This window comes from Puntigrus tetrazona, chromosome 8 (genome assembly GCF_018831695.1).
Source record: "Puntigrus tetrazona isolate hp1 chromosome 8, ASM1883169v1, whole genome shotgun sequence".
In the NCBI taxonomy this organism is placed as follows: domain Eukaryota; kingdom Metazoa; phylum Chordata; class Actinopteri; order Cypriniformes; family Cyprinidae; genus Puntigrus; species Puntigrus tetrazona.
Genome location: NC_056706.1, coordinates 13,615,480 through 13,627,840, shown reverse-complemented (window position 1 = coordinate 13,627,840; position 12,361 = coordinate 13,615,480). Strand labels below are relative to the sequence as shown.

The 12,361-nt window shown below is 39.7% G+C and overlaps 1 protein-coding gene and 1 long non-coding RNA gene across 3 annotated transcripts in view; one reads left to right on the top strand and one right to left on the bottom strand.

Annotated features, from left to right (window-relative positions):
• The window catches only part of LOC122350567, a 62,465-nt gene extending 54,616 nt beyond the window's left edge, over positions 1-7,849 (top strand). Inside the window, exon 5 of the long non-coding RNA XR_006251607.1 lies at positions 7,726-7,849. This is a non-coding gene — a long non-coding RNA (uncharacterized LOC122350567). The remainder of the gene's footprint in view (positions 1-7,725) is intronic.
• Positions 3,056-11,202, bottom strand: ptpn1 (protein tyrosine phosphatase non-receptor type 1). Of its 2 annotated transcripts, none has more exons than XM_043247171.1 (10): positions 11,139-11,202; positions 10,928-11,021; positions 10,379-10,469; positions 9,864-9,964; positions 8,521-8,619; positions 8,212-8,349; positions 7,761-7,970; positions 6,231-6,392; positions 5,408-5,583; positions 3,056-5,325 (listed from the first exon to the last, which is right to left on the bottom strand). In XM_043247171.1, the coding sequence occupies exons 2-10, from the start codon at positions 10,982-10,984 to the stop codon at positions 5,058-5,060; spliced, it is 1,302 nt and encodes a 433-aa protein (XP_043103106.1). In that variant the 5' UTR covers positions 10,985-11,021; positions 11,139-11,202; the 3' UTR covers positions 3,056-5,057. The 2 variants fall into 2 exon arrangements, with proteins under 2 accessions (XP_043103106.1, XP_043103105.1); XM_043247170.1 differs by having other exon boundaries at positions 11,103-11,165.
• Between the last annotated feature and the right edge of the window lie 1,159 nt (positions 11,203-12,361).

Sequence of the window (12,361 nt, the reverse complement as noted above, 5' to 3'; positions counted from 1 at the left end):
CAAGAAAAGGTTGGGAACCACTGTTCTAGACATTACTTTTTTTCTCATTCCACTGGGCTGGCTTGCATTTCAGGTTTTTCCAAAAAAAAAAAATGTGTTGGTGTGAATAGCCCCTGAGGGAGTATTCTAAACGTTATGTTAGTCTCTACATAGACAGTGACACAAAGACGATATCAGTATGTTACAAGGCTTATGGTGTGGTGCTCTATTAGGGATAAAAATACATTTCACACTCGTGTGATTTAATAGTATGCTTAAAATACGTAACTTTGTGGGCCACAAGGATAGAATTATAGAGTTAGATTTCAACACAATATACTACATAATGTACAAACAAAATAGGGAAATTTCTTAATTGCATGAAAGTTTTTATTAATTCTTACTAGGTCGGAAATCAAAGCCTCTGTAAATTAATTAAAATACTAATAAAATAAAATAACCTCATTTTTATTATTATTATTATTATTATTATTATTAATGTGTTAAAGAACCAGTTTACCGATTAAGCAATTGCTTAAACATCTGTGTTTTGACACTGATCCGGATTGAGTCAGAACATGAGTCACACGTTTTTTTTTTTCTTTCTGGAGTTTCCTAATTCTCTTGCTCCCAGGAAATATTCCAAAAGCAACGGAAATGGGAGGAGAAAAGAAAGAGGGAGGAACATACAGGAAAGAGAGACGTGTAAAGGAGCAAACCAATATCATTCCTCACTTGTGTTGTAACAAAAGCTACTCGAAAACTCCTTTGTCCAATCTAAGTAATCAATTCGCTATGTACATACCTACCCAATAGAGTTCCACAGATGTTAGGTTTCTTTTCAGCACTCTTAAATGCCAGAAATAACAAGCAGCAGCTGCTTGATACCTGAACCCATAACTGACCCCAGCAGGAGTTTCGTGTTCACTGTCTTTTTAAGTGCACTTCCTGTCCTTAGCCCCTCCCACCTCAGTGTTTTTCCTAGGTAAAACTAGGCCTGTCCTGTCTTGTCTGTTTTACGTCAAAGTACCACGAGTGTTAAGGAGTGCCCTGACTCACTCTCACACTTCTACACACACACACACACACACACACACGCTCATTCCTGAACAGTGTGAAATACATGCTTGCACACAAACGCATACTTGAGAACACACTCACCTCTACTGTAAGTTTAACCCACAACAGAATGCGATCACACACACGGACGCATTTAGACTGTCAGACAGGTTTACAAACACTACAGTCTAGCATTTGCTGAACTTTCTGGATAAGCGCTAATCGTTCCTGATGCTTCTCATCCAGTCCAAATCGTTATGCTAAACGATACAGCTTCCCGTTGGTCTTAGCGAGCGCGCACTTCATTTGCAGCATTATTATAGGAAATGCAGGCATGTCAGGGTGAGATGAATCAGTCTTATCACAGGATTTATAATGACATTTAATTTCAGCACTTCTTTACGCGTGGGCGCTGAAGAATGGCTGTTTTTAGCAATGCGTGATGAAATATGTTTTTCAAAAAAAAAAAACACTGTGTCAAATCGAGCAAATCTGCATTTCTTTTCAACAAGGAAATGAAAAAAAAAAACGGTTAACAAACTGCTCCCCGAAAAGTGATTCCAAAATGCCGAATCACCGAATTAGACGGAGACCCAAAATTTGTGACACTAAAAACAAGCCAACGTTTGAAGGAGGGAAGCACATATTATAGTGTGACATACAGGTTATGTCACAGGAAATGGGACGAACAGTTTGGCAGATGTAACATAAATCACCTCTAATAGATGCATTCCAAGAGTTTGCGTAGACACACCAAGTGACAAAAAACCGACACAAACCAGTAGTAAAAACAGGTTAACACAACCACAAACGTGTCGTCTCAGACCAGCAGCATCAGAGAAAACGTCATCTGTGTAACTGAAACCTGCTCAAAAACGGCAGCGTCCCGTATACTGTATGTACAGTTTTATTTGTGGAGTTGTAAAAACATTCAAGACATCTTTTACTGTTTCACACGAAAGGGTTTCTGTGATAAGACTGAAAATACGATCAAAATTACTTATTTGAAACCGTGAGGTTTTGTTATTATGGTAAGGTCATGCTACAGGAAATGCCTGGGTACCAGCTGTACTATGCCGACACACTCTCAAGCACGTACACAAGAAAACATTACAGCTCAGGACCGTCACGAGTAGAGCATCTTACAGATACAGACGCGGTTTCAGAAAGCCTAAGGATTTATATCTGCAGTTTTGCACCGCGAACGTGCTTGCATGAGGATGGGTTTTCTCGAAAGAGCACATTTGAACAAATCACTGTTATTTGAATATTAGGTTCCAATAACACGAGTTCAGACAAGTTGGAAAAAAAAAAAAAAGTTTTAGTATGCTTATTGGGAAAAACCCAGTTGAAAGAAAGCCGAGTGAGTTACTGATCCTGAAGCGCCCTCTATTGGTCATGTTTAATTCTTTTTCGTGAAATACATGGAGGCAAATGTCAAAGGGCACGTAGTATCTAGCACACTGTCAGCAAATGGGTGATCTATGGAGTTTTTGAACAATTAAATAAATATAAAATACAAAAAGAAGTTTCATTACAATTTAAATGAATAAAGTATAAACATTTTAATGATTTTTTTTTTATTATTATTATTTTCTCTCCTCCCTTGCACATAATATAAAAAGGTTTTTCTAACACAAATTGAAATATCAGCTGGGAGCCTTAATGTAATTTTGCATCGTAACAATAAGAACCTGTCTTTTGGTCTTTGGAGGTCCCTGACACTCTGGGCCCCAAGTCTATAATCCAGACTTGCATACGTTTTATTAAACTTTAATTTTGACATCGAATGTGAGCTTGAACTAAATAGCAAAGATGATGATGAAATCTGCAGATGAAACAAGGTCAAACTACACCGTACGTCACATAGATGTTTGAGCCTGTAATCTATCATTTAGATTAACTTTACACAGTTATAACACTCACAGAGAGCTTCATTTCTCAATACGAGATTTTATAAAAATCTGAAATTCTCTCAACATTACATGGAACGAGAACGAAATAAGAACAATCTGAATATGAGATGTATATGTTTATTACCACAGCGTCTGCTTTGTATTCCGTCCAAAAAATAAAATTTCAAATGTCAATACATCCAACTGGAACAAAGCATATGCCTTACTTACAAAAAAAAAAAAAAAAATCATATCGACATTAAAAAGGACACAACAGGATGCTGGAAGAGGGGGAAAAAAATTCTCAAGCCTCATATACAAAGGCCAAGGAAGTCTGATGTCTACCAGTCCATTAAAGATAACTGAAAGAAGACGAACAATGACACAGACAAATAAATTTCTCTATATATGCGTGTAAATAAAGCCGGCAAGAAGAGAGACTTTACATTCTGTGGTCCAGCAATGGGACTGGATTCTGAGAGTCACTACGATGAATGGTGGCACTCTGTTACAACAGAACCTTCAAACCAAACCTCAACAGCTTCAGTGTGTGAAACATTTGAACCTCTACAAGCAGGAAAAACCCAACTAGCGCCCCAAAAATGACCATTCTGGACTGGGCAAGCAGCAGTCAAAGACTCACCACACAAAGCGAAGTCACAACTAGAAGCGTTTCAGGCCTCAATACAGAAGAGGCTTTATTTCTTTTGAGGTTACTGCATTAGACTTGTTCACACATTGTTCAAAAGTAACAGTTCTGCAGCGTGGTTTGATTCGAAGGAAATGTTTATGCCCGTCTGCCGTTAATCTCTCGATAATAATTACTATGACAATAATATAATAAAACAGTAAAACACAAAGACAGCTCACTGTCACTGGTCGTTTCTCTCTTTGCATTCATTCATTGCTGGTGTTTTGTTTTTGTTTTTATTTTTTGGTAAGTCTGACCTCCTGCTCTTAACACACACCATTTAGGTCATGTGACAAGGGCCAGAAACATGAATGTATCTGTATTGCAGCAGGAAAAGGTAAAAAATTTAATTCAAACCCTGTCCTATGAGTCACCCTCCTTTAAAAAGAATACATGGGGGGAAAAAAAAAAAATCTCATTTTACTTAATACTGCCACCTGCTGCCAAGTTTTTGTTGTAACAATCAATCAGCCAGGATAAATTGCTTTACCTTGATTTCCAGAGCTGGCATTCAGTGAAATGCATGAAAATTTGGACATCTACTAAAAATGCGTTTTTGACTTGCAGTGATTCTATTTCAGTTTAATTAAAACATGAAATGCGAGTTCTGGACTCTGGTGAAGCCACTGAAGTTTGTTCTGAACGTGACATCCAGCTCCAGTGTTTTAAATGGTCTGATTTGACAAAGGGAATGGGACAAACATATGAACGGACGAATGAGAGGCCGGTGCATCAGCCGCTTGATCTCTTTCCTCACACAGACAAAGTGCCAGTGTCACCTTAGGGGGTTAAACTAAAGCTACGGCTAGAATGAATGAAAGTAAAAGAAAAAGCTTTTCGGGATGTTTTCTGCTGTGACAGTAGCCTAACAGAGCACTTGATGGTATCAGACATCCCAGACTACTCATGATCTCCCTTTTCTCCAAGACACACAAATACAAAACAGGTTTTCAATCACGTACAGCAGATTTGTGTTTTCAGCATATATAAGAGAAGCTCACCTCCTGTGCAGCTCCTGAGATTTAAAAATGCAAAAAAAATGATTGAGATACACACATACACACACACACACGCAAAAAGTTCCCTTACTTACCGCAGCAATGACAGAGTCTTTTGGATTATCTTTTACCTGTGTTTAACGTTTGGGTAGCAACACCTGAATTGTGAGGCCCTGAGGTTTTAAACGGACACACGTTTATTAGATTGTGTGTAAGAGTGAGTGTGTGTGTAGAGGGAGGCGACAGCAGTTTGGCTAAGAAAAAGTCTCTGAAACTCTTTCCCAAAGACATTCAGAGAGAGTTGAGACGGGCCCAGCTGAGAGAGACAGGTCCAGCTGAGAAAGTGTGAGCGTCTGTGTGTGTCTCTTTTTCTTTTCCCACCAATAGCCAGCACATGGAGGGACAGAGAAAGAGTCGGATGGGAAAAAGAGGGAATCAGTGGAAATAGGTGCGGTAACAGGCATAAGCACCTACAGCCAGTACCGTGCACATGAACACACTGGTCAGCAGGGGGCTCCACGGTTCATTGGCAGCAATAGGAGTAGCCTCCTCTGTGGGAGTCTTGGGCGGAGAGCGGGCAGGTTTGGGAGGGGCTTCTCTTGCCACAATGGGGTCATCGGGTTCACTTAACAACGGCGTCGCTCCGACCTCACCGACTGCCCGTTTGCGAAGCTCTGGCCCGTCTGTGAACGTCTGGGGCGCGCTGTAAAAACACAAAAACTGAATGTTTGCGTGTGGCCGTTGGATGGGTACTGCTGGAAAGAGAGAGGTGTTGAGAGTCTGACCTGTTTGCACGGATTTCGTCGTTGTTTTTTATTATCTCACTGAAGAAGCAGGTGGTGTCAGAGTTCACTTGGTCACCTTTGCCGTTAGGTGGGTCTATTCTGGGCCGTGGTCTGGGAGGAGGAGGAGTTAACTGAGGGGGGAGGTCCTCCTCATTTGATAGCTCCTTCCATGACTCCTACTCACACATGAACACAAATATTTCACTGATCGATACAGCCTACTAACGGTGGGTGGGTGGAATGAACAAAAGTGTTATTTTTCACAGCAGGAGTTTTTTATATGAAAGTAAGGTATATCATATGATGGTATTTTTGCTGGATGTTCAATGTGATATTACATAGAAGTAGTAGTAATAAAATACATGGGAATGCTGTTTTGAGTGTTCTATTCATCATGAAAAAAGTATCATGGTTTCTATATATGTATTATTTAGCACAACAATTTTAAACTGTAAATATATTTAAAAATATTACTGTTCGATCAAATAACGTACAATTGGTGAGCGTTTTTAAGAAAATTTTAATATAAAGAAAATCTCACCAACGTCAAATGTTTTAAAGGTGTATACACCATTATGCTCAGCTCTACGTCCTATAAATAGGGTGACCACCTGTCCCACTTCGTTTCGTACCACACAGCAATTTCACCTCTTGTCTTGCATATTGAAAAAATGTCCCACATTTTCATCAGTATGTTGATTTTAAATTGCCGTTGTTTACATGAAAAGGATGTACGCAACAGATCTATTGCCAGGTGGTCACCCTACCTTTAACACCCCAGCAAAGAATCAAAAAATCGGTTCTTTAGCACGGCCTTCCTTACCTGTACAGATGTGTCTCCCTTTATGTACTTGCCACCCTCTATGACGGCGAGGTAGGAGAAACGCAGCTGGTCAGCAGTCTGGATCAGACCCATGCGGTATCGCCTCATTTCCAGCAAGACCTCCTGGATGCGTACTGATGTGGGATCTTTCCTCTGAGACATCTGAGCACACACGTAGCAGCACTTTAGAGGACGTTTCATCTTTTTACTGACTTCTAAATAAAAGCATGACCAAATCTGCCGGTGCTGTTTAAAGTGACTGCCAAGTGAAGTACACATGAGAAAGCAGGCACTTCGAATCAGATAAATCTCATAAATGTAAACGGTTTTCCATTTTAATTTACAGTAGTGGGAACAAAACCTTTCATTAGAGTTATCCTAAAAAATGTGTTTGTCTTCGGACAACTTTGATGAAATTTGTTGGTCTGCTTCAAATGTTGACTACTTTTAGGGCCGAGAGATATATTCATGCGCATGTCATCAGTAAAGCCGGTTCTTTGATTAGCGGTATATCTCCACCTGCTTTCAAATAGAGCAGCAGTTAATACTAAGAGCTGTAGATGCACAGATATATATGCCTAGACGCCTCATTAGAGGTTGTTTCTATGAGCCGCAATACGCAAGCCGTCCGCCATATTGTATGTGTTCTAATCTGACGTCATTCACCATCGTAATCAATGACTAGTCGAAAGATGCCACAATCCTGCACACAATGGTTCTGTGTCAATCTACAGTGTGGTGAATAACATCAAGTTCACAGTTTCAACATGGTGGACTCATCTAGATGCCAGGAGCGGTCCAATAAGGCGTCTATGTATGTCTATGCAAAGATCACTGACAAGCTACACAATATTGCGTTCAGCATTGAGGGAGATTTATTCGCGATACTGTGAATTGTTAGTGATCTAAGGCTCGGTGTATTATCTGCCGCTCCATTTGAAAACAGGTGATGGAGATTGACCGCTAAGCAAAGAACCGGCTTTACTGACGACATGCGCATGAATACGTCGCCCAGCCCTAACTACTATATATTAAAATATAGTTTATTCGTCTAATTCTAAGCTGACTTTTTAGCAGCCTTTACTCCAGTCTTCAGTGTCACATGATCTTTCAGAAACCATACTGATATGCTGATTTGCTACTCAATCCATATTCTTTATATCATTCATTTTGTTGTGGAAATCGTCATACTTTTCAGGAGAACAAACAAACAGCATTTGACAATTTTCGATCAAATTAATACATTTGATGAATAAAAATAATTTCTATTTTAAAGAAAACATCTTACTGACCTCAATCTTTTGAACGATAGAGTATAATTTTTATTTTATTTTTTTAAATAAAAGAATGTTGTGGTAGCAATAATCAGATTTTTTTTTATATAAAATTAATAATTCTTGAAATGCAATAATATAAAACCAATATGCTGTTGTTCATGCACCATTTTTTTTAAAAAAAACAGGATTAAATATTAACCAGCACTCTTGTCCGGCAGATCAGGCATTACACAAAAGCAGGCAGTCCTCTCACCAGTAGAAGGCAGGTGTCTACAAGGCAGAACGTTCCAGAGCGGCCAATACCAGCGCTGCAGTGGACCACGACAGGACCGTGCTCTAGACTCAGGCAGCCCGACTCACGCACTTTCAACAGGAAGTTGAGAAAAGACGCAGGCGACTCTGGCACACCAAAATCTGGCCATGTGGTGTAGTGGAAATGAAGAATCTCCCGTTTTTCCTGTGTCTTTAAACACAAGCGACACGAGCATTAATCACCACGAGCATGTGTTCGTCAGAAATAAACCTCTGGCATCTGCAATATCCTGAAACTGCTGAGCGAAGTCAACAACCTGCCCGGCTTCAGAAGCATCAATAACATGCAACATCATTTTAAAAACGAGACTTTTAGCCAAGTTGAAGAACGTGGACTATATACAACCTCCACGCATGACTGGATGAGATGAAAGGAAGATCAAGTGTCTCACCGACAGATTTTCCAGCTCCAGCTGTCGTACGGTGTAGTATGATTTCACATCCTCCGAAATCAGAGTAAGTCTGAAATTTGTGTCTTCAAAAAAAGCCTCCCTCTCCTCTCGCTGAGGCCAATACTGAGCACACTTTATCTGTACAAAACACACACACTTCTTCATTACAACTACACAATACAAACCTCTCTCACACACACACACACACACATGCAACGTACACACTCCATATGCATGCTAGAAGCAGGTATTCCAAGTGATTCGGTGTATGCTTTTTGCAGATGCAGGTACGGTGCGTGTTTCTCTCACCGAGCCTTTCTCTATAACGCGATTCAGCATGACGACCCCGAGGCAGCGCTGCTCCCACACCATCTCCCAGAAATGACCACAGGTGTTTGGTAACGGACCCTGAACAAACACACAATTATTAAAACAAGCACATGCAGTCTATTGTATTAATAATACATTTTAAACACAGGCGTAAAATCTTTGGGGGGTTTATTAGAGTGAGCAGCACCATTAACTGCCAAATCAGGGAGATTTAATTTGTTCAATCAAATGCAATATGTACAAAATTAGTAAAAATTATTTTTCAATTCTAATAAATGAGTTTGGTATTTGGTGGAAACTCCTGCAGTCTAATGACCTTACGTTTTCATAGCCCATGTAGTAAAATCACACATTGAGCAGGCGCGAGGTACATGACAGTGCGGGTGAGAATGTGTGTTTTGTGGCTTTAGCCGGCAGTACTCTAACTGAACAAGGCCGGCAGGTTGAGACGAGTCCGCTGCCGTCTAAAGAGCATCGGTGCACTAATTCATCTGTACAATAAAGAAACGTGTCATGCTGACACAACTCAAGATTTCACAACATTTACCAGTGCTCTTTCCAGACACAGGACAGGGAAAATCTCTTTGGCAGATGCCACGAATGTCCACAGTATATCGGCGCATGACGTCAGCTGGGGTGTTGGCAACTTAATAGATACGTAATACAAACGTCAACACAAACGTTAAAACCGGAGGTCTCTCTAAACAGGGAGTTTCCCGATTACTTGCTTTACCTCACATTGTAGCTAACCTTTTTGTCGCATGTGTACCCAAAGCCCCCTGTGACAAACCAGAAATATTAATTCTATACTGGATTATTTAGCACTAATATAACCTAAAAAGCCTTTTATGGTTCATCTTTAAACTGTAAATACGTTTAATAGTTACCAACTAAACTGCATTTAGTTTGATACACTTTGCCTGACAGAGCTAATGTGACACAAATAATAAAAAGCTATTTAAATAGCTGCTAAACAATTAAAACCATCAAGATTAGCACTTTTTTTTTTTTTTTTTTTAACGCACCACCTACTCTGTGATAGCACATTTTCATTCAGCTTGTCTGACATTTTTATGCATTGATCTGAACAGACAGAACACGCTTAAAACACAGCACCAAACATTTTGCTCGATGTGAAGAGGCTTTAATATTGCAAGAAAACGTGACAAGAGATTTTTCTCAGGATACACGCTCCTACTACTATAATGCCGGTTGTTTTGTTTGGTCTGTTTCGTTCTCGGATGTGTCAGGTGGTGTGCAGGTGCAGATAAAACATCAGATTCATAAAATGCTAATCTGGGGTTTAAATATCAGTGCGTCACCTGAGTTAGTATGTAGTTTCTCTGAGCTTCTTCCACTGAGATCAGGCTGGCATTTATGTAGTCATTATTGCCGATCTGTAGATGAATACGGCTGTGGTCAACTGTGAAAAGAGAGAGCGATTAAGCTGTGAGGCACGTCACCCATGATGCTTTGCAAGTTCAGTGGTGGAACGACTCTTTTTCAGGTCCTGTTCTCAGTTCCCCACTAAGGAGAAAAACATCTCCCCGATTAAAGCGCTCAATTGAAACAGATGAAACACGGTGTCATTCATTTAATGTGGTGTTTCGCGAGCTGAGGACCTTTTCAGGTTGTTGTGGAAAAAGAAAAAGACTCAGAGAGAGAGGAAACCACAACAGCGTTGCTCTTTAAAGTCTTTGTGACGGAAGAGTTAAAAAAGGGAGAGAAAAAAAGACATGACATCTTCAGTGTGAAATGACTTTAACAGCTCGCTGATAACAGGCCCCTTCCGTTAGGTGTCACTGACTGTGTCGAACAGGGGAAGCGGCACACTTACATGGACTGACGTCTCTGTAGCGATTACGACTTCTGTTTTCTGGAAGTTTGGCGATTTTGCATGGTAGGTCACTGGACTGCTGCTTAATGTCCTACAGTAAAACAGAAGTCTGTGAGATGAAAATGCTCCTTACTGTAAGTGAAACAAATGTGAGACGTATGGTTTGCTGGGGGAAACTACATGGCACACAGTTATGGGGACCACCACCATCCAGTTAACGATGCCATTAATCCATCACTGTCACTAAAAATGCAAGTGAGCCAGATTAGTAGATTAAAGCGTCAAACCAACTAATAATAGACTCCCTCTTTAAAAAAATGAACTCACCCCCACATCTCTATATTGGTCACTGTTTACAAATGACAAATTCAGGTCATCTCTATGTAACTTGTTATATCATTTACTCCGCGAGTTAGGGGAGAAGCAGCGCGATCGGAGTTGTCAAAGAAATAAACATCGCATCAAATAAAACGAAACAAACTTCTTCTGGGTCGTTGTGAATATATTTAAAACATCATAATCAAGTATGGAGCAGAAACAGTCCTTTACCTGGTAAACGGCGTTCCAGTTCCCGAGCTCATCGATTTCCCGAAACTCGGTTTCCATTGCCGCGTGTGTTCCGCGTCGCTCGATAGATGACCCCCTGACAATACAATTAGTTATAAAGTCGATGTCGAATCACATGAAAAAAATTGACTTTTGAAGTCTGCTTTAATTTTCTTACAGAACGTTTCTAATGGTACTGTTGTGTCGCTCTTACCGGAAACACGCTGCTCGCTCCTCCCGTAGCACGGCTCTCCGCTGCTCGCCTTGATCACGCCCACTTTTTCTCACATTGACCAATGATATTTCGCGAGTGGCCGTGAACTCCTGGCAAAGGCCAATCAGGCCAACGTAATGGGGCGTGGCAACCCCCTCGGCCTATCATGTTACGGTGCGTTACCTCTTTATTATTCTGGGCGTTGTAGTTTTTTGTAGTTCGAGGAGTTTACGCAATACGCATGTGTGTATTGAGATTTTAGAAACGTGTGTAAGTAAAATGGCTAATACTTTCAGCTAAAACTTCCGTTTTAAGAGTGGAATCAAGCAATAACATGTTGTTATATCTTTGTCAGCCTCATTTAACAAACTAAATGTAATATTTAGTAAATTATACGTTTCAAATTTATTCTGTTACAGTTACATGTTTATCCTTTTTTGTATTTTGAGGGGATTTCATTGGACTAGACGAGATTAACCTCGAAATAGTGCATATTGTACTTTGATACATAATAATACAAATATTATAAACACGTAATTCATATTGTTTTAATCAATACTGTGTTGTATTTACTGAGCAAAAGGCTCCCAATGCATTAGAAAGCATACGGCTGCCATCTGGTGTGATAAATAAAGAAAATCATATACAAGACCATGGTATAATCACAAGATTCCTATTTATCTCTCTACATAAATAGGACTGCATATCTCCATTTGCTCATGAGACTGTTTTCAGACATAATTACTTACATTACGTTTTCTATTTCGATATATATTAAGATGTTAATCGTCAAAGACACGTTAATCGTGGCAAAATATAGTATATTAGTGTACTCCTCAAAAAGTCCCTGTATTTTTTGCCTTTTTCTATTCGTTTTTAGACCCTTTTTTTTAGCTTGTTATAATCATGTGCACAGTTTTTGTGTGTTCGTAAATCGTGTCCACAAAGCATTGTACCATCCCCATAAACAAACAAACGAACAAACAGATGAATAAATAACCCCAATCCTCCCAATATTCAGAGTAATGACCAATGCGCACGTGCACATGGGTCAGTGGTTGAATTAACGTGTAAAAACAGAATAGATTATTGTAAAATTGTAACCTTTAACCTTTAGATTTTTTTTTTTTTTTTTAGATAAATGGGAAGATTATTCCAAGATTTTTCTGGTAAATGTTTGCATGATGTGAATCAGTAGCCTTAAAATGTCTCGTGTTTTTTCA